The sequence below is a fragment of the Oryctolagus cuniculus genome, chromosome 1 (genome assembly GCF_964237555.1).
Source record: "Oryctolagus cuniculus chromosome 1, mOryCun1.1, whole genome shotgun sequence".
Lineage (NCBI taxonomy): Eukaryota > Metazoa > Chordata > Mammalia > Lagomorpha > Leporidae > Oryctolagus > Oryctolagus cuniculus.
Genome location: NC_091432.1, coordinates 49,232,637 through 49,254,981, shown reverse-complemented (window position 1 = coordinate 49,254,981; position 22,345 = coordinate 49,232,637). Strand labels below are relative to the sequence as shown.

The following is a 22,345-nucleotide window of genomic DNA, read 5'->3' as shown; positions in this document are numbered from 1 at the left end:
AAAAATTCAAGAAAATTTCCCAGAACTGCAAGACAATTTTGAGACTGAAATAGCTGAGTGCTTTTTGCAGAACAAACAAACAATAAATAAATAAAAACAAAGGATAGGAGTGGGCGTTGTGGCATGTGGATTACAGCCACAGTGTTTGACACCTGTATCCCACAGCGAAATGCCTGATCACATCCTGCCTCCATGTCGGATCCAGCTTCCTGCAGAGGGGCGGGGGAGGTAGCAGATGGTCCCTGCGCGCGTGTGTAAGACCTGAGTGGAAGTCCCAGCCTCCAACTTCAGCCTGGCCCAGCCCCAGCCATTGCAGGCATTTGGGAGGTGAACCAGTGGATAGGAGCTTTCTCTGCTTCTCAAATAAATAAAAATGGTGTGTGTGTGTGTGTGTGTGTGTGTGTGTGTTCTGTCATTTATTTGCAAACATGTCTGTTTGACTTCAAATGAAAATGCTTTGGAATCAATTGAAAACAAAACACTTGCAGTGGGGAGAAAGGCCGACAGACATGTTGGTAAACAGTGAAATACTTTTGAAGGCTGATACAGATAGCTCAGATGCTAGGGGTTAGAGTTCACAGGCTTTGGATGGGAGGAGACACGTGAATCTCAGCAGAGGGACATTTTTCTGGGGAATTAAAGAACTGGGGGTGTGAATCCCTACTCCCTCCCTCCCTGCCACCAGCACTCAGCTGCACTTGCTCTATGACCGCATCAGGTACATCAGGTGACAGGAAGCCCTGAAAACAAACAGCAGGATGGGGAAACAGGCTGGTGGTTGGGAGACCACACTTGGCAAGACCTAACTGAAGGAGCCAGCCACATGGATATGTGGGACAAGAGCCTTCCAGAGCAGGGCAAGGGGCCTGGGAAGAGTTTGATAGATGCAGGTGACTGGAGAGGGTGGGAGGCCGGATCACAGCAGCCCTCAGTCTGGGTACTTCCCGGGCGCTGTCCTTCCAGGTCCACTCACCACCTTGCTACCTCTACCCTGCTCCGCTGCCCGGGAAGCTGAGGTTTATGGAATTCACTAAGCTCCCTTGGCCTCTAAAGCTTCCTGAAATTTGGCCGATGGAAGGCATTGGAAAAAAAAAATCTGAGTGCAAGAGCTACATAGTGGGGGCCCCAGCTCGTCAGGTGGCCCTCTCCAGCTCTGGGGCCCCAAGCCTGCATCCCTCAGCCCGGGGGTGGCGATATCCCATGTCTCCCCATGCACGCTGGAGCTCCAAGGACTCACACACAGTAAGCCTTGTGATGTCCCTAAACCCCTTATAAAGTGTCCCACGGCTAAGCAGTCTTCAAATCCCTCAGTTTGAGTGTGTTACCCACCTGTTTCCTGCCAGACACTTCCTTGTACAGCACGGTAATGATCTTGCCTTTTAAATGTTTATTTTCAGCTACTTGAAAAATAGACAGAAAAAAATCATCCATCCTCTGGTTCACTCTCCAAATGACTTCCGACCGCTAGGTCAAAGCCAAGAGCCCAGAACTCCTTCCAGGTCCTCACATGAATGGCAGAGACTCAAGTACTTGAGCTATCATCTGCTGCTTCCCAGGATGCATGAGCAGGAAGCTGAATCAAGTGGAGTAGCTGGGATTGAACTGGAACTCGTATGGCGTGCGAGCTTCCCAAGTGTCGCTCCCCCTCTTCGTGGAGGAACGACACAGGACCCTGCGCTGTTCTTTTGTCTGCTCGGCCCTCCCCGGGTTTGCTGCTGGTTGTTCCCGGGTTGGCTACTGACCCTTCCACCTCCGTGGAAGGGCGGCTCCCCCTGCCACTTTCCCCACTTCCGCGGGGGAGCGGCACACCGCCGACCGGCTCTCTCGGGGGCTGCTCAGATGTTCCTCAGGTGTTCCTGGTGCATGTTGTCTCTCTCCTCCTTTATAGTCCTCTTCCACCAATCCCAACTCGGCTGCCCACACGCCGAGTACGCTGCTCTCCTCCAATCAGGAGCAGGTCCTACAGTTTGTCAAGTTGGTGAGAGGCAGCTGGGTAGAAGCTGTTTTCTCCTCTCCCAGCGCCATATTGTGGGAGAGCAGATGCATTGAATAAGTCTTAATTCCAGTAACTTGGTCTAGTCCGAGTTGCTCCCAGTTGCTCCCCACACCCAAGCAGTGGCTTAACCACTGCATCACAACGCCCACCCACGGTCAGGACTTCAGATTTCATTCTTGAAGAGATAGGAAGCCACTGGAGACGTTTTGAGAATGTGGAACTTGGGGCTGGCACTGGGATATAGGTTAAGCCACTGCATGCCACGCAGGCACCCCATATGGGCACCTGTTTAAGTCCCAGCTGCTCCACTTCTGATCCAGCTCCCTGCTAATGCACCTGGGTAAGCAGCGGAAGATGGCCCAAATCCCTGGGTCCCTGCACCCACATGGGAGACCTCCAGCTCCTGGCTCCTGGCTTGGCCCATCCCTGACCATTGTGGCCATTTGGGGAACCAGCAGGAGATCTCTCTCCTCTCTTATCTCTGCCTTTCAAATAAATCAATCTTAAAAAAAAAAAATGTGGAACACAATGTGACTTAATCTTAAAAAGATCACTCTGGGTGCTGGTTATAGAAAAGACCCTGCCATAGGGCAGGACAGCAGCTGGCTCTTACAGTAGTAAGGGCAAGAGGCTGCAGACTTGCACTAGGGCAGGGGTAGCACCGGAGGGCAGTGGCATCGTTGGTACACTGAGGGGACAGCCAAGAGGACTTGGTGGTCAGCTGAAGATGTGACGTAAGAGAAGAGTAAGAAAGGGGGCTGGGGCTTCTGGCCCCAGAATGAATTGCCATTTACATAGATGGAGTGTCTGGGGGACAAAGCAGGTTTTTTTTTCAAGAGCTGAGTTTGGAATATAAATTTCAGGTATAGAGACCCAAGTGGGTATGTGGAACAAAAAAAAACAAAAACCACGGGGTCGGGAAAGGTTTGTTCTACAGGTGAGAACTGGAATAACCCCAAAGAGAGCTCTTATAGCCACACATGAAATTATCTATGGGTGGGTACAAACAGGGGAGCAACAAGGCCCAAGGACTGAGCCCTTTCTTAGGGAACCACTAATGCGTGTCACCAAATGAGGAAGACACATGAGCAAAGGGTGACTGCCCATGAGACAGGTGAAGGTACAGCCTGCGACTACAGGTCTCAAGAGCAACCTGTCTCACGTGGAGCTACACGGTGAAAGGTCCTGGGATACCAAGAAAAAAAAGTCAAAACAATAAAATTGTTGGAATATACTGAGCTTTAGAAATTTGAGGGTGGATGTTGTGGTGAGGCAGGTTATGCCACCACCTGCGACACCAGCATCCTGTATTGGAGCACTGGTTCAAATCCCTGCTAACGTACCCAGGGGAGAGCAGCTAATGCTGGCCTAAGTGCTTGGGCCCCTGTCACCCACAAAGGAGATCTGGATGGAGTTCCTGGCTCCTGTCTTCAGTCTGGTCCAGACCTGGTTGTTGTGGCCACTTGGGGAGGGAAGCAGTGGGTGGAAGATCTCTCCCTGTCCCTCTTTCAAATAAATAATCCTTAATATTAATAAAGGAACATGGGGGCAGGTGTCGCAGCACAGCTGGTTACAGGCTGGCTGGGACATCTGCACCCCGAATCGGAGTGCCTGGTTTCAGTCCCAGCTGCTCCATGCTTCCTGTTCAATTCCCTGATAACACACCTGGAGACAGCAGATGAAGGCCCAGGCATTTGGGTCCCTGCCACCCACATAGGAGACCTGAACAGCCTACCCTTGGCTATTGTTGGGGAGTAAAGCAGCAGATGAGTTACCTTTCAAATTAAAAAAAAAAAAAAAAGCAGGGAGGGGGGAACACTGTGGTAAGCAACTGGAACTGCTGCTTGGGATGCCAGACCCCATACTGAAGTGCCAGGATCAAGTCCCACCCCTGCTTCCAATCCAGCTTCCTGCTAATATGCATCCCAGGAAGGCAGGGGGCAGAGCCCAGGTGGTTGGGCTCCTGCCACCCATGTAGGAGACTCTGCCCCTTCATGTGTATTCATCCAACAAATATTCACGAGGACCCAGTATGTACCAAGGATACAGCAGTGAAAAAAGGAAGCTCCCTGCTCTAACAGTGATTACTTACAAGTATAATCTGAAGTAGATAATAAAAAACTCTTGTCACGGGCACTTGCCCTAGCAGTTAAGTTGCCTGTATCCTATGTGGGAATGGTTATATAGGTTATACAGTACAGGTTTGGCTCCCAATTCCACTTCCTGTTGATAGTGCACCCTGGTGAGCACAAGAGGTGATGGCCCAAACCCATGTGGGCCCAGAGTTCCTGGCTCCTGTGGAGTGGACGGAAGATCTCACAGTCACATGACAGATATTGATTTATTAGTTGAATATTGATTGAATAGTTTTATTAACTATTACTTATGAGGATGCCAGGGAAAGTATTAAAAAAAAAACAAAAACCTAGCCAGGGTTCAGTGACTCACACCTGCATTCCATATCATAGTACAGGTTCTGACTCCTGCCTCCACTCCACTAATGGGCACCCTGGGAGGCAGTGCTGACAGCTGTTAACTGGCTTCCTGCCACTCTTGTGGGGAGGCCTAGGCTGAGCTCCCAGTTCCTGGTTTTGGTCCCGGCCCAGCCTCAGCAATTGCTGGTATTTAGGGAATGAAACAACTGATGGGACATCTTCCTCTCTATTGCTATCTTTAAAAAAGTAATAAAAATAAAATTTTATTGAATCATTTTATTAAATTAAAATAAAAAAATCAATCAAAAAATTGATCAGTTCTCCATTTCATAGGAAGGGGAGAGGGAGTAGATAAGGGGAGGGTTGCGGGTTGGAGGGACATTATGGGGGGGGGAAGCCATAGTAATCCATATTCTGTACTTTGGAAATTTATATTCATTAAATAAAAGTTAAAAAAAAAAAAAGCTCTTATCTAATGCTAAGAGCAGGGTTATATACTGAACACCCCCCCCCCTTTTTTTTTTTAAAGACTTATTTGAAAGGCAGTTAGAGAGGTCTTCCATCTGCTGGTTCACTTCCAAAGGCCAGAGCTGGACTGAAGCCAGGAACTTCTTCCATCCAGGTTTCCCACATGGGTGCAGGGGCCCAAGGACTTGGGCCATCTTCCACTGCTTTCCCAGGCCACAGCAGAGAGCTGGATCAGAAGTGGAGCAGCCGGGACTCCCACTGGCTGACAGGATGCTGCCCTGCCAGCCCCAAGACCCCTTCTTGGTGAACATTCATAGGTACTTCATGTAAAATGGAATTAGTCTATCTTGGTACAACCAAAACTCTGAAATCCATGCCTGATGAGTCTTCTAAAGTTTATAGAAATGCATACTAAGAAAACTGCACAGATCTGAAGTGGTTTTGCACCAAACAAGTCTATTTTAAATTCCATTTTCAGCCGGCACCGTGGCATAGCGGGTTAAAGCAGTGCCAGCATCCCAGTTTAAGTCCTGGCTGCTCTGGCCATTGCAGCCAGTTTGGGAATGAACCAGCAGATGGAAGACCTAAATAAATCTTTAAAACTACCAACAGAAATACTACTTGCCATTACTGGGCTACAACCTTGACCAAGTCAACCCAGCTGTCAACTTGCCTTTCAACGAATATTCACACAACCCTGTTAAGTTAACCACTTGGACTACACCTCGAGGAGTAAAAACTTAACCCATTTAAAAGCTGGAAGGCCAAGGGAACTGAGCCCATCCCAGTTCTTCTAGAACTCTCCTGGCCCCAGAGGGAACTGTGCCTGCTTCCTGTTCTCTGCATCTCTTCCGCATCTTAACACCCAAGCAGCAGCCAAGGTCTCGCCACACCAGATTCTCCTTCCAATGACACCTCAGCAATTTCTGATGCTTCACTGTGGTTAACATGTCACAGAGCCACTTAAGGCAATGGATGGCGACCCAGGTACTTGGGCTCTTGCTACCCCTGTGGCAGACCCAGATGGGAGTTTTGGGCTCCCCAGCTGTTGTAGCCATTTGGGGAGCAAACCAGCAGATGGAAGAGTTCTGTGTAGCCCTGCCTTTCAAATAAATAAGATGGGTGTATTTTTGAATATCCAGGTTTTCCTAATATGAGTTTTCCATTAAATCTTTATCTTCTGTATATAGGAACCCTCCAATCAGGTTATGCTGCTTAACTAGTTTAGGGGCCAGTCCAGGGATGAAAGATTCTCACTGCTCCCCACCAGAAACAATCACATATGGATCAGTGATACAGTTTTTTTTTTTTAGGAAAAAAACCCACAAAACACATTTTTAGTTAAACAATGATTTTATTGCTTGAGCGCATAAACAAATTTATGCCACCAGGGCAGAGGCTGTGGATGACTCACTGAAAAGGAAAAAAGGGGAAATAGGGATTAATACTGGTCGTCCATATCCATTCACACACACCCCTGCTAATGGAGCTCTTTCCAAATGGCTAAAGTCAATCAATATGAAGGGCACCAAGTGATGGAGCTGCCCAATCAGCTCAACACTGCTCACTGCTCACTCGGCCAGCCGAGGAAGAACCGGCCAACTCTGGGAAAAACATTTCTGGTGAAAGCTGTGCATGGCTGGGTATCAGTGATCAGAGCACCTCACGCAGAAATCAAAACAGCGCTAACATCTGGAAGCAGAGGTGAGAAACGAGCCCTGACATACTACCCTGAAGAAGCGACAGGGCTTCTGCAGTCCAAACAATACAAACCACGGTGTTGGGCATGGGACACAGGCAGGCCGTCTGTTCACGTACCACCCACGGCTGCTTTCCCATTACCACGGCCAAGCTCAAAGAGCCTCAAGTATTTCTCTGCTGCTAATACTTACTATCTGGCTAATTCCCGTTCCCATTAACAGAAAGGTAGATACTTACTATTTCCAATTGGGGGGGAGGACCCGCTTGGTTTTGTAGTATCGAGCCAACCGGTGAATTCGGCTCTCTATCAGAATCAGGCGGAATTTGGCATCTTTGTCCTAAAAATAAAATTTGAAACAACTCTAAGAAAACCACTCAAAATAACAGGTTAGCAAACATTCATCTAGCGAGGGAACAGAATCACAGAGCACTTTTCCTAATGAAGTTACCCAACGCTCTCGAACAGAATGGCTAGACTGGACTACTGAGGGAGTTTAAGGCTTCTAGGAAAGACTAACAGCAATGGCTGGCAAGCCAAACACCCACCTCCCCAACACTGACAACCAGCTGCACAGGCGACACCACAGAAAACGCTGCTGCTGAAAGCACTGTGGCGAGTCCCCAAGCAGTTCCAGTTCGACTTCCATCCTCTCCTTACCTTCCTGTTCCTCTCCAGGTGTTTCCGAACAGCAACAGCTTTCTTAATTAAGTGATAGAGGTCCTCGGGAAGATCAGGAGCGAGTCCTTTGGACTTCAGGATCCTCAAGATTTTATTGCCGGTCACGAAGCGCACCTGCGCCACGCCGTGGGAGTCCCTCAGGATCACACCTGAAAGGGGGACCTCGAATTCTACTCCAGCACCAAACACACTGCGGCGTGTGATGTGCGCGCCGGGGCTCTGAAACCAACTCGCTCCCCTTGTAAGCTGGGGGGGGGGGGGGGGGTCCCCACAGAAACCTGTACCAGGAGCTCACTCAGACATCCAAGGAAGGTTTACCCAACACTAAGGAAAACCTTTCTGGTGGAAACTGCGAATGGTGGAGGACCATCATCACGGTGAGCTTGCTGAGTACAGCCGACCACAACACTCAGGGTCCCTGCATTGGCACGTCTTTGTCCTGTGATTAAAACCAGCTAACACCCGAGAACTCATACCCACTCTTCTCTAAAAGCTTCCCATACCCTGCTAGTCCTTTTAGACCTCAAGGGAGTCCCTGACTACTGGATCATCTAGTACTTTGTGTCACACCTCCACCACACTCTAAGAGGGCAGGCATCCAAGGGCCCAGAAGCCATGTTCCCCACGCAGCAGGCGAACCTCGGCTGAACGGAGCCACCTGCACGGGCCACACGGCGGGCGCTCTCTTGTGTCAAGCATTCTGGAGTCAACACCGACACCCGCCTTCACGGCTGTATACCCTGGGGCTATCGGCTGTAAGGGGCCTTAGGGGACAACTACCAGTACTGCGGCCTCAGTTCGCGGCGGTCAGAACTTGTAAAGCGCTCGCCATCGGGCACCCAGGAGGATGCTCCATAGACTCTGTCGGGAATTTTCCCGATTTCACCACCTACTACCCAGGGGCCGGAGAGCGCAATGACGAATAAACCTCAGTCCCCAACAGTAACCGCACCCCACCCCCAAAGCGCGCGTGCAGCCTCCACGGTCCCACGAGCAAGCGGAAGGGGCCGCTCTGCACGCACGCACTCACCGATCTGCGAGGGAGTCAGGCCCTTTTTGGCCAGTTTGTAAATCTGCTCCTTCACGTCGTCGGACGTCAGCTTCAGCCACTGTAGAAGGGAGCGAAGGCGCCTGTTAGGCCAGGAAGGCCGGGACCGCGTCCCGGCACAGCAGCCCCTCCCGACTCAACGCCGCGCAAGGCCCCGGGCCCGGCCCCCGGGAGCTACTTACGGTGGGCACGCTGCGGCGATAGGGCAGAGCGGACTGGGACAGGCCCTTCCTAGGAAGAGAAGCAGTGTCGGGTGAAATGGTGGCTCGTGCCCCAGCAGCTCAGAACATCCGCCCCTCGGTCAGCTGCCCACACCATCACCCGTCCTCTCCCTCGCCTCCCAGCCCCGCAATCCGGCCGGCCGCCCCGAACTCACCCGGGAGCGTGCATGCGACCCATGATGGCGGCGGGCAGGGAGCAAAAAGAGAGTGAGGGAGAAAGCGCCGCAGGAAGCCACCCGGCACGCCGGAAGTGACCTCACACGTTCCCGCGTCCTCGCTCCCAGGAGGCGGGGCTCCGCTGCGCAGCCGCTGCGTCCGTGTGACTACAAGTCCCGAAATGCCTCTGGGTGTAGGCGGTGATTCGTCCGCAGGCCACACCTCCCGGCGTACTTAGGCTTCAATGAGGCGCCAGGCGAGAGCGGGAGTCTGACGCCAGCATCCAATCAAAGTTCCCTGCCTTGAGGCCGACGCTGTGGTGCAGTGGGTTGACGCCCTGGCCTGAAGCGCCAGCATCCCATGTTAACTCAAGTTCGAGACCCAGGTGCGCCACTTCCGATTCAGCTCTCTGCTATGGCCTGGGAAACCAGTGGAAAATGGCCCACGTCCTCGAGTCCCTGCACCCACGTGGGAGGCCCAGAAGACGCTCCTGGCTTCAAATCAGCACAGCTTCTGCAGTTGTGGCCATATGGGGGAGTGAACCAGCGAATGGAAGACCTCTCTCTGAGCTCTCTGGAACTCTAGCTTTCAAATAAATTAATTAAAGTTCTCTGCCCATTTTAAAGGTGGGTTCTGAGTTGTTCTGAGTACTAGATCCTTCTCAGATACACTGTTTTCAAATTTTCCTCCCATTCGGTGGGTCATCTTTATTCTCTTTTTTACACAGACTCAAGAAACAGAGATCTTCTATCCACTCATTCACTCCCCAAGTGGCTTCAGTGGCCAGGGCTGGACCAAGCCAAACCCAGGAGCCAGGAATTTCCTCAGGGTCTCGTACAAGGGTGGAAGGGGCACAAGCATTTGGGCCATGTTCTGCTGCTTCTCCCAGGACATTAGCAGTGGGGCAGCCAGGGCTCAAATGGGCACTCCTATGGGATGCTGACACATCTGCTATGCCACAACACCAGCCCCTACCTATGCTATCTTGAGAAGACCCTTTGGTACACAGTCTTCAATTTTGACAAAGTTAATCTTTTTTGTATTTTTTTTTTTTTTTTTGGCTCCTGCTTTTGGTGTCATATCTAAGAATCCATTGTCAAATTCAAGGTTTTTTTCTAAGTTTTAGCTCTTGCGCACTTTAAGTCTTTGATTCATTTTGAGTTAATTTTTATGAGTACGAAGTAAGTCCTTTCTCATTCTTTTCCATATGGTTATCTACTTGTCCTAGCACCGCTTGTTTACAAAACTTTTCTTTACTCATTAAATGGTTTTGGCAGTCTGTGTGTGTCTTCCTTGAATCACGAGTCAAACAAAAATAACTAAATAGTTTCTCTTAAAAAGATTTATTTATTTGAAAGAGTTACAGAGAGCAGAGACAGAGTGAGTCTTCCATCCGCTGGTTCACTCCCCAGTCGGCCACAACGGCTGGAGCCGTGCTGATCCGAAGCCAGGAGCCAGGAGCTTCTTCTCCCACGTGGGTGAAGGGCCCAAGGACTTGGGCCATCCACTGCTTTCCCAGGCCATTAACAAGGAGCTGGATCAAAAGTGCAGCAGCTAGGACTCAAACCGGCGCCCATGTGGGATGCCCGCACCACAGGTAGCAGCTCTACCCACTACGCTACAGCACCGGCCACCAAATAGTTCCTCTTGAAGTGAAGAATACAGCTAAAACTTAAAACTTAAAGGATGGGTTAAAAAGCTAAAGAGAAAAGGAGTAAATTGGAAAAGGTGTCACAGTAAATTGAGAATGCAGTACAGAGACTGAAACCAAAAAAGGAAATATGGAGAGAAGTCAGATACAGATTAAAGAGGGTCTATCATACATTTTGCCAAGGTTCCAAAACAAAAGGAAAATGTGCCAGATCCAGCATTGAGGAAGATAGTAGTTACCAGGTATTAAGAAATGAAGAAGGTTACTGAGCCACAGATCTAAGAATCCTATCTTCTTTTTAATATTGATCAAATGCGATTAGCCTTGGCTAGTAATTGTTGAAGCTGTGTGATTGACTTGTTCATTTATAGAGTTCATTATATTGTTGTCTACTTTTGCCTATGTTTGAAATTTGTAGGATAAGGTTTTGAAAGACTAAGGGTGAAATAAAGACGTAAACATCTCACAGGAACTGTTTTTCATCACCAGAATTGGTTCTAATTGCTCTTTTATCGTCCCTGGGTCCTCTGGCATGTCATCCTAAGAGCAGAGAATCGCAGCCTCATGCTCACCTTGTAGGATGAAAGTACAGTATTAGAGCATTTCTTGTTTTTGTTTTTAGAGTCATTTATTTATTTGAAAGTCAGATTACACAGAGAGAGGAGAGGCAGAGAGAGAGAGAGAGAGAGAAAGGTCTTCCAGCCGATGGTCCACTCCCCAATTGGCTGCAACAGCCGGAACTGTGCTGATCTGAAGCCAAGAGCCAGGAGCTTCTTCCGGGTCTCCCACTTGGGTGCAGGGGCCCAAGGACTTGGGCCATCTTCCACTGCTTTCCCAGGCCTTAGCAGAGAGCTGGATCAGAAGAGGAGCAGCCGGTCTTGAACAGGTGCCCATATGGGATGCTGGCACTTCAGGCCAGGGCATTAACCCACTGCCAACACAGTGCCCGGCCCCAGTATTAGAACATTTCTTGGAGCCCACATTGTGGTATAGTGAGTGGGTAAAGCCACCACCTGCAACACTGTCCTCCCATATGGGCACCAGTTTGAGTCCAAGTTGCTCCACTTCTGATCCAGCTCCCTGCCAATATACCTAGGAAAACAGTGGAAGATGGCCCAAGTGCTTGGGTCCCTGCACCCATGTGGGAGACCCAGAGGAAGCTCCTGGCTCCTGGCTTTGGTCTGACCCAGCCCTGGCCATTGCAGCAATTTGGAGAGTGAACCAGTGAATGGAAGATTGATCCCTGTCCCCCTCTCCCTGTAATTCTGCCTTTCAAATAAATAAATGAATCTTTTAAAAAAATTCTTTATAGGTCTGTAATGTGGCTGTTGCTGTACTGAATATCTAAGTAAAATACAAAAGGCCATTCTCACAGAAACATTTCACACCTAAGAAACTGTAATGGGGGCTGGCGCTGTGGCGCAGTGGGTTAACGCCCTGGCCCGAAGCGCCAGCATCCTATATGGGCTGCTCAACTTCTGATCCAACTCTCTGCTATGGCCTGAGAAAGCAGTGGAAGATGGCCCAAGTCCTTGGGTCCCTGCACCCATGTGGGAGACCCAGAGGAAGCTCCTGGCTCCTGGCTTTATATCTGCAAAGTTCCGGCCATTGCGGCCATCTGGGGAGTGAACCAGTGGATGGAGGGCCTCTCTCTGCCTCTCCTCTCTCTGTGTAACTCAGACTTTCAAACAAATAAGTAAACCTTAAAAAAAAAAAAAAAGAAAGAAAGAAAGAAAGAAACTGATGGGACTGCAGCAAAGTGGTAGCGATCCAGATCTTCACAGAACCACAAGTCAGGATCCCCATGTGGCATCTGTAGAATTAAGTGAAAGGCTGGTTCTGAAATTTGGGATTCTTGGACTGAATAAACTCCCAGGTGAGATGCCAAGGACAACAACAGTAAGCTCATATTAAAGTCTGGAACTAAGAATGTACGTCAGCAAGGAAAGAAATGACAGCAGAACTCCTTTATTCCAGAAATATTTTAATACAATCGTAGTACAGTTATGAAGTCACATTCAATCCACTTAATATATTTAAGGTATTAATAAAAAATATTATACATCTTAATTCACTATCTTAATATAATTAAAGTATTTGGTTCTTATAGATGAGACTAGTTCATACTTGCACTGCTAGTCAAACAGCATGTGAGTAAAACCTATGGATTATGAAGATGGGGCTTCTGTCCTCTGATCTGAAGACTAACAAAAGTGAATATATTCTTTTTAAACACTTGAATTCTAGAAAGAACAGTTAACACATTTAAGGCAAGATATTGAAAACTTTATACAACTTGAGTTTGAAAAAAATGAGTATAAGGGGGCTTCAAAATGTTCGTGGAAAATTGCATTATCTTTTCATTCCATTTTCCTACAAACTGTTTGAAGCCTCCTCTTACTTTACCAAAGATCATACATGCCTTAACATATATGAATATTTACAGATTCATATAAAGGCAGTCATAAAAACATCAGTGCCAGTTCTGCACTGGGTTCCTCAGTAGAGAAAATAATAGCTTCTTGGAGTGAGCCATTATCTTCAAATCTCAAAACACTGGCAAGAAGAAAGAACTCTTCTGGTACAAGACTTACATGTAGCATAATTATTTTCACTCAGTAAAGAGAAGTATAAAACACTGTAATTATATATAAAAATTAGTGTCTTGGCCAGTTTGCTTAAACTTTTGTTTTTCAGATTTACTTTAATTTAAACCTTTAAAAAATATTAAAAAATCCAAGGGATTTAAAATTGTTTCAGAGTAGCAGTGGTAGTGCAAAGAAGCTCCCCTCCTTTGTTTGCCTTTTTGGTATGGGTTGCAGGTCAGCATTTCACGAAGGAATAATTTATATTAAGATACATGAAAAATATATGTATACATGTTTTAATGACCAAAGAAGGCACAAAATGAATTAAATTAATAAGAGAAAACATTACCACTTGTTCTAAATTCTTGTTATTTATACAGTATTAATCTTAATATACACTCTGAATATGATTCTATGTTTCTCGTAACTGAAAAGTGACGGCAGAGTCTAGCTCTGTTCTACAAGACACTGCGGCAGCAGACTGCAGAAAGGCTGTCCAATCAACAGGACCTCATACCAAGACAGCACTTTCTTTTTTTTCCTTTTACAGTGGCTAAGTGACAACTCATGGAATGGAATTAGTTCTCAAAAGCTTGAGTGAAAATTTCTAGTGCTATTTTACATTTGCAAAGCTACTCACACACTTAAGAAATGTTAACCATATGTAGAAAAAGCAAAGAGTGGTACTTTGATGTATATCTTAATTAACTTATTAAATAGACAACATATTTTAACATAGAAAACACAGACATTCATATATCCTATTCATGGGTCTTCCTATAAATGGACCATTAGTGTTAGGCACCAAAAAATTCAAGTTTTTTTTTTTTTTTTTTAAACTATTCCTCTGATATATCCTGAACTCTTATTTCTGCTCTGCAAATGTCACTATTTACATTAAACACTTGCACAGTTCATAATAAAGAATGGTCTGGGAAACTGAACTGAAGATTGTCCTTTCTCTCACGGTACTCTTCATTGCATATTTTGTCAGTTTTCTTACAGCAACCAGATTGCTATCATCCCTATTACCATTTAAAAAGTATCTGAATTTCTATTCTAACCATGAAAGTTATTATTATATATACACACTTATCTAAACAAAATTATGCCTGACACTAAATAACTCATAAAAATGAACCTTACTCTCAACGGTTTCTGTAGAATAATTTCAATCCTGTATGATTCTGAATCCCATTATATTATACAAAATAAAATCTTCCATATGAATGTACAATGTTTACAAATGTTAAGACAGTTTACAAGATGAACTTCCATAAAGATCATTACAATTTAGTCTGAACCCTAGAATCCTTGTCCTGGGCTTCTTGTGAAGAGTCTTCTCTACTCATAGAGCTTTTGTAGCAAACAGGAATGGGCACATGGGTGAGGAATTTGCATTTGTCTATAGAGTGAGTGACGTATGGATATATGGAGGTGATATGAACAAACTTTAGTTCACACATCTGGGAATAAACGTAGGATTATAATGGAATGAAGGAATTCAGTACACAACTGTATAAGTGGCCCTCATTCAGTAACAGGGCAACAAAACTTAAATGACTTTTTGTGGGAAAAACATTGGTATATAATTTCTTATCTTTAGTAAACTGAAAGTGAGTGAACACTATGTATTAATTACTTACTAAGTCAGGAAAGAATCAGAATGAAGTGCCAGGGAAGCATATAAAGTTAAGTAAGGCACCATTATTTACAACTTCAGCGACTGGCACTTATTCTGAAAAAGGCTTTAACGATAAGTAAAAAACCAGTATTATTTTTTCCCTAGTCCTACAAACTACGTAGTAGTTCTTAGCATAGCTGTCTATTTGTGCTTTGCTTCTCAGCCCTGGAATAGCAGCTGCGTGTTGTGGTAGCACTCTGCATCTTTCCTTTCCTTTGGTGTTTGTGAGCTTACACAGTGGTCAAGGCTCCAAGAGGTGCGTAACAGGAAACAAACATGCTATGTACGTATCGGGAACAATGCAGACGAGGTGGCAGCACTGACACAGCAGGATCTCAAAGCCCTCTGGAGGACTTATGACGTTTAGGGTTTACAGCATTCAACATAATGACTTTTAGACACCAATGGCTTTCAAAAAGTCATAAAAATTAGTTTATGTGACTATTGGTCCAACAAACATGTTGAAATTCAGCAAGTTTATATAATTTCTGCCCAAGTATAAAAATACTATACAGAGTTCACCAGTATGTGTGCACATGCACATGTTTATAACTGTTCTTGCTTCCAAAGCTCAGAAATTCACCAGCTTATAAGTAAGTTGCTGCAGTCAGCTGATACCACTTAACTGTCTCTTTGCTCAAGTTGAAGTCTTTCAAAGGCAGGGTTATTCCACCCAAGAAAAAATTCTCCCGCAGAGATTCTGCACTGAGCACACTTAGCTGAAGTTCCCTCTGTCTTAGGGTTTCTTTGCTGTATCCACTGTACACAAGCTACAACAAAGGAAAAAAGAAACAATAAATTACAAATTAAAGTGTGTTTGGTTTTTTGGAATATTTTAAGTGAAACAAAAGTGAGACTATTAGCCAAAGAATTACAACAAATGACATCAGTTATGTGGAAGGATTTGTTTTAATACTCCTGAAGCACATTTTGTATTTCAAGAGTCTTGGAATGTATTGTAATTCCTGTGAATGTCTGACAGAGATGTACAAAAATGGATCCAGTTGTTGAATAAAAATTAACAACTAGAAACATGTTTCTTCTGAGATGAAGGTGATGCAGAAAGGAAAAGAAATTGCATGGCAGTAAAACTTAAGGTCATCTAATAGCTAGGAAAAACAAGAATGAAAGACAGCAAGGTAGGACAGTGTAATATTAAAATTATATTACAAAAAAGGAATGATTAACATTTCCCTTTTTCTTTTTTCTGTTGGATTTAATATATCATGAAACAATTCTTGATTATCATAAGCTCATCTACTAAAAAGGGCAGTTTGTGGGGCCAGCACTGTGCCCCCCCCCCCCCAGCAGAGTTAGACAGTGAGAGAGAGACAGAGAGAAAGGTCTTCCTTCCATTGGTTTGCTCCCCTAATGGCTGCTACAGCCAGCGCTGCGCTGATCCGAAGCAAGGAGCCAGGTGCTTCATCCCGGTCTCCCATGAGGTTGTAAGGACCCAACCATCTGGGCCATCCTCCACTGCCCTCCCGGGCCACAGCAGAGAGCTGGCCTGGAAGAGGGGCAACCGGGACCCGGGGTGCCAGCACCACAGGCAGAGGATTAGCCTAGTGAGCTGCGGGGCTGGCCAGCACTGTGCCTTAGCAGGTAAAGCCAGGACCTGTGATGCCAGCATCCCATTTAGGTGCTGATTCAAGTCCCAGCTGCTCCACTGCTGATCTAGCTCCCTGCTAATGTGCCTGGGAAAGCAGCAGAAATGGCCCAAGTCCTTGGGCCCTTGCACCCATGTGGGAGATCAGCTTCAGTCTAGTCCAGCCCTATCCCTGTGACCGTTTGGGGAGTGAACCAACAGATGGAAGATCTCTCTCTCTCTCTAACTCTGCCTTTCAAATAAATAAAATAAATTTTTAAAAAAATTGCAGTTTTCAACAAACCTGGAATGTTAAAAGCCAATCTGGGGGCCAGTGCTGTGGCATAGTGGGCAAAGCCACCGCCTGCAATGCTAGCATCCCATATGGGTGCTGGTTCAAGTCCCTGCTGCTCCATTTCTGGTCCAGCTCTCTGCTATGGCCTGGGAAAGCAGCGGACGATGGTCCAAGTGCTTGGACCCCTTCACCCACGTGGGAGACGAGGAAGAAGCTCCTGGCTCCTGGCTTTGGATTGGCTCAGCTCCGGCCGTTGCGGCCATCTGGAGAGTGAACCAGTGGATGGAAGACCTCTCTCTGCCTCTCTGTAACTCTGCCTTCCAAATAAACAAATAAATCTTAAAAAAAAAAAAAAAAAAAAAAAAAAAAAAAAACAAACACACAACAACAAGCCATTCTGTTTCAAATTCTCACCATAGTCAAAACTTAGAATTTTTCCAGAAAGCATAATATGTTCTGAGAAACATAATGCAATTCTTCTCAATGTTTGACAGAAATAGCAAAAAACAAAAACACCTGACTACACCTTATTTCTCTGCTTATTAGAAAAAACAGAAACAGAAACAAAAACATTGCTTTTTGAGGAAAATATTGATTGGTCTTGACCAAGCATTATGTATACTTTTAAAGAAGTGAAATGATTTTCTTAGAGGTTTCAATAAATTCTTTTTAAATTTTTAAAAGTTATTTGAAAGTCAGAGAGAAAGAGACAGACACAGCTCTTACCTGCTGGTTTATTCCCTAAATGCCTGAAAGAGTGAGGGCTGTGCCTGGCTGGAGCTAGGAGCCAGGAACTTAATGCAGGTCTCCCTCCTGGGTGGCAGAGAATGAATTACTTCAGCCATCACTGCTGCTTCCCAGGTGTGCACTGTTAGGAAGTTAGAATTGGGAGCAGAGCTGGAACTCCAACCCAGGCACTCCGATATGGGATGCAGGTGTCCCAAGCAGCATCTTAACCCTACACAAAATATCTGTCCTGGTTTTCATTTATAACCTTAAAGAAAATTCAGAATTCTTTGCTTCCAATCTCCAGCCAAACATTTTTGTATGGATGTGGTATTAATGCACACAAACATTATTTATCTAAAAGTGCTGAGTATGGAGAATAGAGAAAGACTTTAAGATGATATTAAAAGGTTAGCTTATATGTTCCAGTCATGTCTCATACCCTTCAGCTGATGTTTTGTTTTCTATTATTGTTGGAATTATTACTGCTTTCAATTTTGAACACCCCATTTTAAGAGGATCACTGAGAGATAAAAACATATTCAAAGACTGATTCTGATACTACCACCACCAAACAAAGGTGCAGATGTTTCCGAAGAGAAACCATAAAGGGCATCTGAACTTCACTCATCTGGGCGCTGTAAGGGGGTGTAGAAAGGAGCCGTTCTGAGAGCTACAACCAGGACCTCAGAGGTGACTGCAGGCAGTAAGATTTCAGCTCAGGGCAAAAAGTAATCAAGAGCAGGAGGAGCTGCCAAGACCAACTGGGTAGCCTGGAAGACCTTATGCACAGACTGGACATTCAAGAGCGGTGCTCATGCACTGTTACATCATGGTTCCTAAGATCTGTTTAAAAGCTTAAGAGTCTATGATTGAGGGGTCTATTCTGCATCATTTAACTGCAATGGATTTGATTTCTTTTTTGCAATATATAACTCAGCAGCTGATACTTAAAAGCTTTAAGCATTTTAAAATGTAAAAATCTCAAAACAACAAATCTAAAAATGTTTACAGACATGATTTTAACTTACCATTTCATTGAATGTTGGATTCCTTGTTTTTCGTGAAATTTTGGTTTTACGCTTGGATGTTTTGTGGGTATCTGGAAGTAGGTATGTTTTGACATATGGATTTGGGTCAGCCCCATCTTCAGTAACCTATAAAGAAAAGCAGTCCTCACAGTAATGCTCCCTACTAAGGTAAAAGTTTATTCCACAGTCAACATTATTTGTAATCACTCACAAGATCTTTGATGTGCATCACCATGATGAAAAGAGTACCATTTCGGTAAGAGACAGATAATTTCACTGCTCCTCCTATTTGGCCTGGAGTAGGACTGAAGGGACCTGCATCTGAAAATACAAATATTTTCCTCTTTATTCTATCCTGCTCACTGTAGTGGTCTAAGCTATAACAAAAAGTGTTGACTTCCTGGACCAGAACATGAGGCAAAGAACCTGGCTGACGACTGATTTAAACTTGTTTAGGAAGGTTAAGTTTATCTAGAAATGGACTGGCTTGGAGAGGTCTTCAAAAAGCTCATGGAAAATGCATGTGTCATCTTTTAACTCTATTCTTCCATTAATTTTTGGGAGCACCTCATATACTCCCATTTTCACTGCAGCAAGTAAGACCATTGTCACTCTACTCCGTTCTCGTCAAGAAGATACCAACTTACAGGTCATGAATTACCAACAAAGAAGAAAACAAGCTCACCTGCAGACCTAGCTATTCCTTCAGCTTTCTCATCACGAAGTAAAGGGTGGAAAAAAGTACAAACAAGATCACACTAAGATTGAAGAGAAAAAAAGATTCATTAAACATTGTGCAGCACAAGAGGCACAGTGTTACTATTTGTTATTTGGGAAGTTTACCTCTGCCACTTCTGCTGAAGCACTCATCAAACTCTGTAAATAACTGTTTAATTCGATTTTCCTTTTGGCTGCTACATCTTTTATGTGCGTTCGGCCCAGAACCATCCTATTAGGGAAGCTACAAAGCAAAACAAAAATGTGAGACTTAAATTACTTCATCTGGAAGTACTTACAGAATCAAACACAATATATACTTAGGATACAGTTTTGTATATACTTAAAGACAAGAGTGGAAATTTAATCTATTATAAAAGTAATTTTGGGGGGACTCCCCTTCAAGTACATGTGATAAAATAGTTCAATTACCCATTAACCTTTTATACGCCATAGAACAAAAGATGAATGGGTTGTTAACTTCTGGGTATCCCACAGGGGTACAGGAGCCCAAACACTTGCGCCATCCTCTGCTGCTTCACTAGACACATTAGCAAGGAGCTGGATCGGAAGTGGAGCAGCCAGGACACAAACCAGCACCCATATGGGTTACTGGCATCACAAGTGTAGCTTGTGCAGCTTAATCCTGTGTCACAACACTGTCTAATTTTTTTAAATTTATTTTTATTTATTTGAAAGCAGAATTACAGAGAGACAGGGATGGATAGTGATCGTCCATCTGCTGATTCACTCCCCAATGGCTGTAAAAACAAGGAGCTAGGCCAGACTGAAGCCAGGAGCTCTATCCAGGTCTCCCACGTGTGTGCACCAAACTTAAGGACTTGAGCCATATTCCAAGCACATTAGCAGGGAGCTGACTTAGAAGTAGAGCAGCTGGGACTTGAACCAGAGGCATATGGGTCGCCAGTGTCACAAGCAGCAGCTTAACCCGTTATGCCACAGCATTAGCCCTGGAAACACTCTAATACCCACTTGGCCTCCTCCTTACTTGTGAAATCCAGTCTGAGAAGAAAAGGAGCAATATGACACAGGAAATCTATTGGTCATTAAGCTATAGTAAAAGGGACGCTTCTCTAAGGATAACAGATAAAAAACTAAGCACTACAATTTTGATTAACAGTTTCAGTAATGCTTGCTTCAGTTTATTATTTATCAGAGGAGCTCGATATGGCCCAAAATAAATGATTTCTGCAGCAATTTAGCATCTGACTTTTTAAAACCAAGATTCCAATTTATCTTGTGTTGCTTACTATGTTAGAGACAATAAAGTCAGGTACATTTGTAAGTCTGGAAATTCCATATTTTAATATCTTGATCACATATTCATTGTCTATTCATTCAACAAAAATTACAACCCTTAACTGTCTAATTCTGCATTAGGCCTTTGTGATACAGGAAAATAAGTCGGATGTAGTCTTTAGTATCTTAGTAAGCGTTAATTAAAGGTTTTTCACTTACATTTATAATAGTTTCCTACAAAAGGGGATAATGTAAAGCATGGGAACATACCCTGGTAACTTCCAAAGTGGAAAAATAATACCGAGCTTATTATGAAGTTCCTGAAACTCGTCAAATGTCCGGAAGACAAATGATGGTTCAAGCTGTCCTTCCCTCAAAATTCGGACTACATAAATCTGAAAAGAAATCACACCCAGATGCATTAAATTTATAATAAAACCTCCTTTCCTGACAGAAAAGAAATTTACACTCCAAGCGCTTTTTAACTTGTTAATGTGTCACCAACAGGAAACAGCAAATATAAAACTCATTACTTTTATAGCATATCTAACTACATTCTAAGTGTGATTGTAACCATTATAAGAGATATAAAAAAGAACCTGAAAGTGGAAGTACAAACAATAATTATACTTTCAAATTGTATAAATTTAGTGCATTTCCAATGAAAATGTTGACTTAAGAAAGGAAAAAAGAACAAAAGGTACTGGAAAACTTGTTTTACTGGATATTTAAATTATTATAAAGTTACAATACTTGAAATATAATATAGGAGCACAGAGTCAGATATATCTATATAAAACCAGAAATAAATGCAGAGAAATATGTAAACAGTATATATAAAAGTAGCACTATAAATCATAAGGGAAAAAATGGGCTACTCAATAAAATGGTATTAGGATAAAATACTACACAAAAAGATACCAAAATTTATTAATAAAATGTAAAAATTCAACTTACAAAACTACTTTCTAAAATCTATCAATTCACCACAAATTTTAAAACTAACAGTGCTAAAAAGTACTATCCAAAACAACTTTGTAGTGAAGGGTGAAGAATGACAACAAAAAAGATGATATTATATTCTCAAGGAGGGAAAAATATGGTGAAGATCCTGTTTTTGTTAGAAAACTGTGTGTGAGATAATACCTTATCAGAGAATGGGATAGGGCCTTACACTTTTTACTTTAGTATACTTCTGTATTAGCTGAATTTGTTACAAGGAGTAAGCTTTAACCTTGCAATTAAGAAAAAATTAGGCCGGCGCCGCGGCTCACTAGGCTAATCCTCCGCCTTGCAGTGCCGGCACACCGGATTCTAGTCCTGGTCGGGGCGCCGGATTCTGTCCCGGTTGCCCCTCTTCCAGGCCAGCTCTCTGCTGTGGCCAGGGAGTGCAGTGGAGGATGGCCCAAGTGCTTGGGCCCTGCACCCCATGGGAGACCAGGAGAAGTACCTGGCTCCTGCCATTGGATCAGCGCGGTGCGCCGGCTGCAGCGCATGGGCCGCGGCGGCCAATGGAGGGTGAACCAACGGCAAAGGAAGACCTTTCTCTCTGTCTCTCTCTCTCTCACTGTCCACTCTGCCTGTCAAAAAAAAAAAAAAAAATTAAAGATAAGAAATGAGAAAAGCGGAGTAGTACTACTTTTAAGCTCACCTCTGAAAGGAAGAATATCATTGGGCCTTCACAGTTGTAAAGTTAGTTTACAAAAAATCAATATATTTAAACATTAGAGATGTCTCAAGTATATTTGCATACTTTTGAATCATCCATGGAAGAAACAAGCATGTGTAGAACAAATGCTTGGAACTTTAAAAAAACAATATTTAATTGAGAGGCAGAGAGAGAGACAGAGAGAGAAAGAGAACACATACACACTCGTATCTGCTGGTTCACTTCCCAGAAGTTTACACCAATCAAAACCAGCCGCCAGGAATTCAATTCAGGTCTCCCACATTCGTGGCAAGAGCCCTAATGCGTGAGTCATTAATGCTGCTTGTGAGTCTGCATTAGCAGGAAGCCAGAATAAGGAGCAAAGGTGGGTACTGAGCCCAGACATTCAGATATGGGATGTGGGTGTCTTAACCATTAGGCCAAATGCTTGGAACT

General features: G+C 44.5%; 2 protein-coding genes and 1 non-coding gene across 3 annotated transcripts in view; all 3 read right to left on the bottom strand.

The window, feature by feature from the left end:
- Positions 1–6,233: 6,233 nt before the first annotated feature.
- RPS13 (ribosomal protein S13) lies at positions 6,234–8,922 on the bottom strand. The gene is made up of 6 exons (XM_002721357.5): positions 8,704–8,922; positions 8,510–8,558; positions 8,310–8,388; positions 7,259–7,428; positions 6,838–6,938; positions 6,234–6,312 (listed from the first exon to the last, which is right to left on the bottom strand). The coding sequence occupies exons 1-6, from the start codon at positions 8,724–8,726 to the stop codon at positions 6,279–6,281; spliced, it is 456 nt and encodes a 151-aa protein (XP_002721403.1). The 5' UTR covers positions 8,727–8,922; the 3' UTR covers positions 6,234–6,278.
- Positions 7,571–7,660, bottom strand: LOC127487671 (small nucleolar RNA SNORD14). The gene has a single exon (XR_007914718.1). It is a non-coding gene; the product is annotated as a small nucleolar RNA SNORD14 (small nucleolar RNA).
- A 3,400-nt stretch (positions 8,923–12,322) lies between the features above and the next one.
- PIK3C2A (phosphatidylinositol-4-phosphate 3-kinase catalytic subunit type 2 alpha) overlaps positions 12,323–22,345 on the bottom strand; it is a gene marked incomplete in the record, with an annotated part of 105,340 nt that continues 95,317 nt past the window's right edge. The window contains 6 exon segments of the mRNA XM_070072856.1: positions 12,323–15,397; positions 18,265–18,390; positions 18,476–18,585; positions 18,950–19,022; positions 19,108–19,225; positions 20,512–20,636. Coding sequence (XP_069928957.1) covers positions 15,215–15,397; positions 18,265–18,390; positions 18,476–18,585; positions 18,950–19,022; positions 19,108–19,225; positions 20,512–20,636 — 735 coding nt within the window.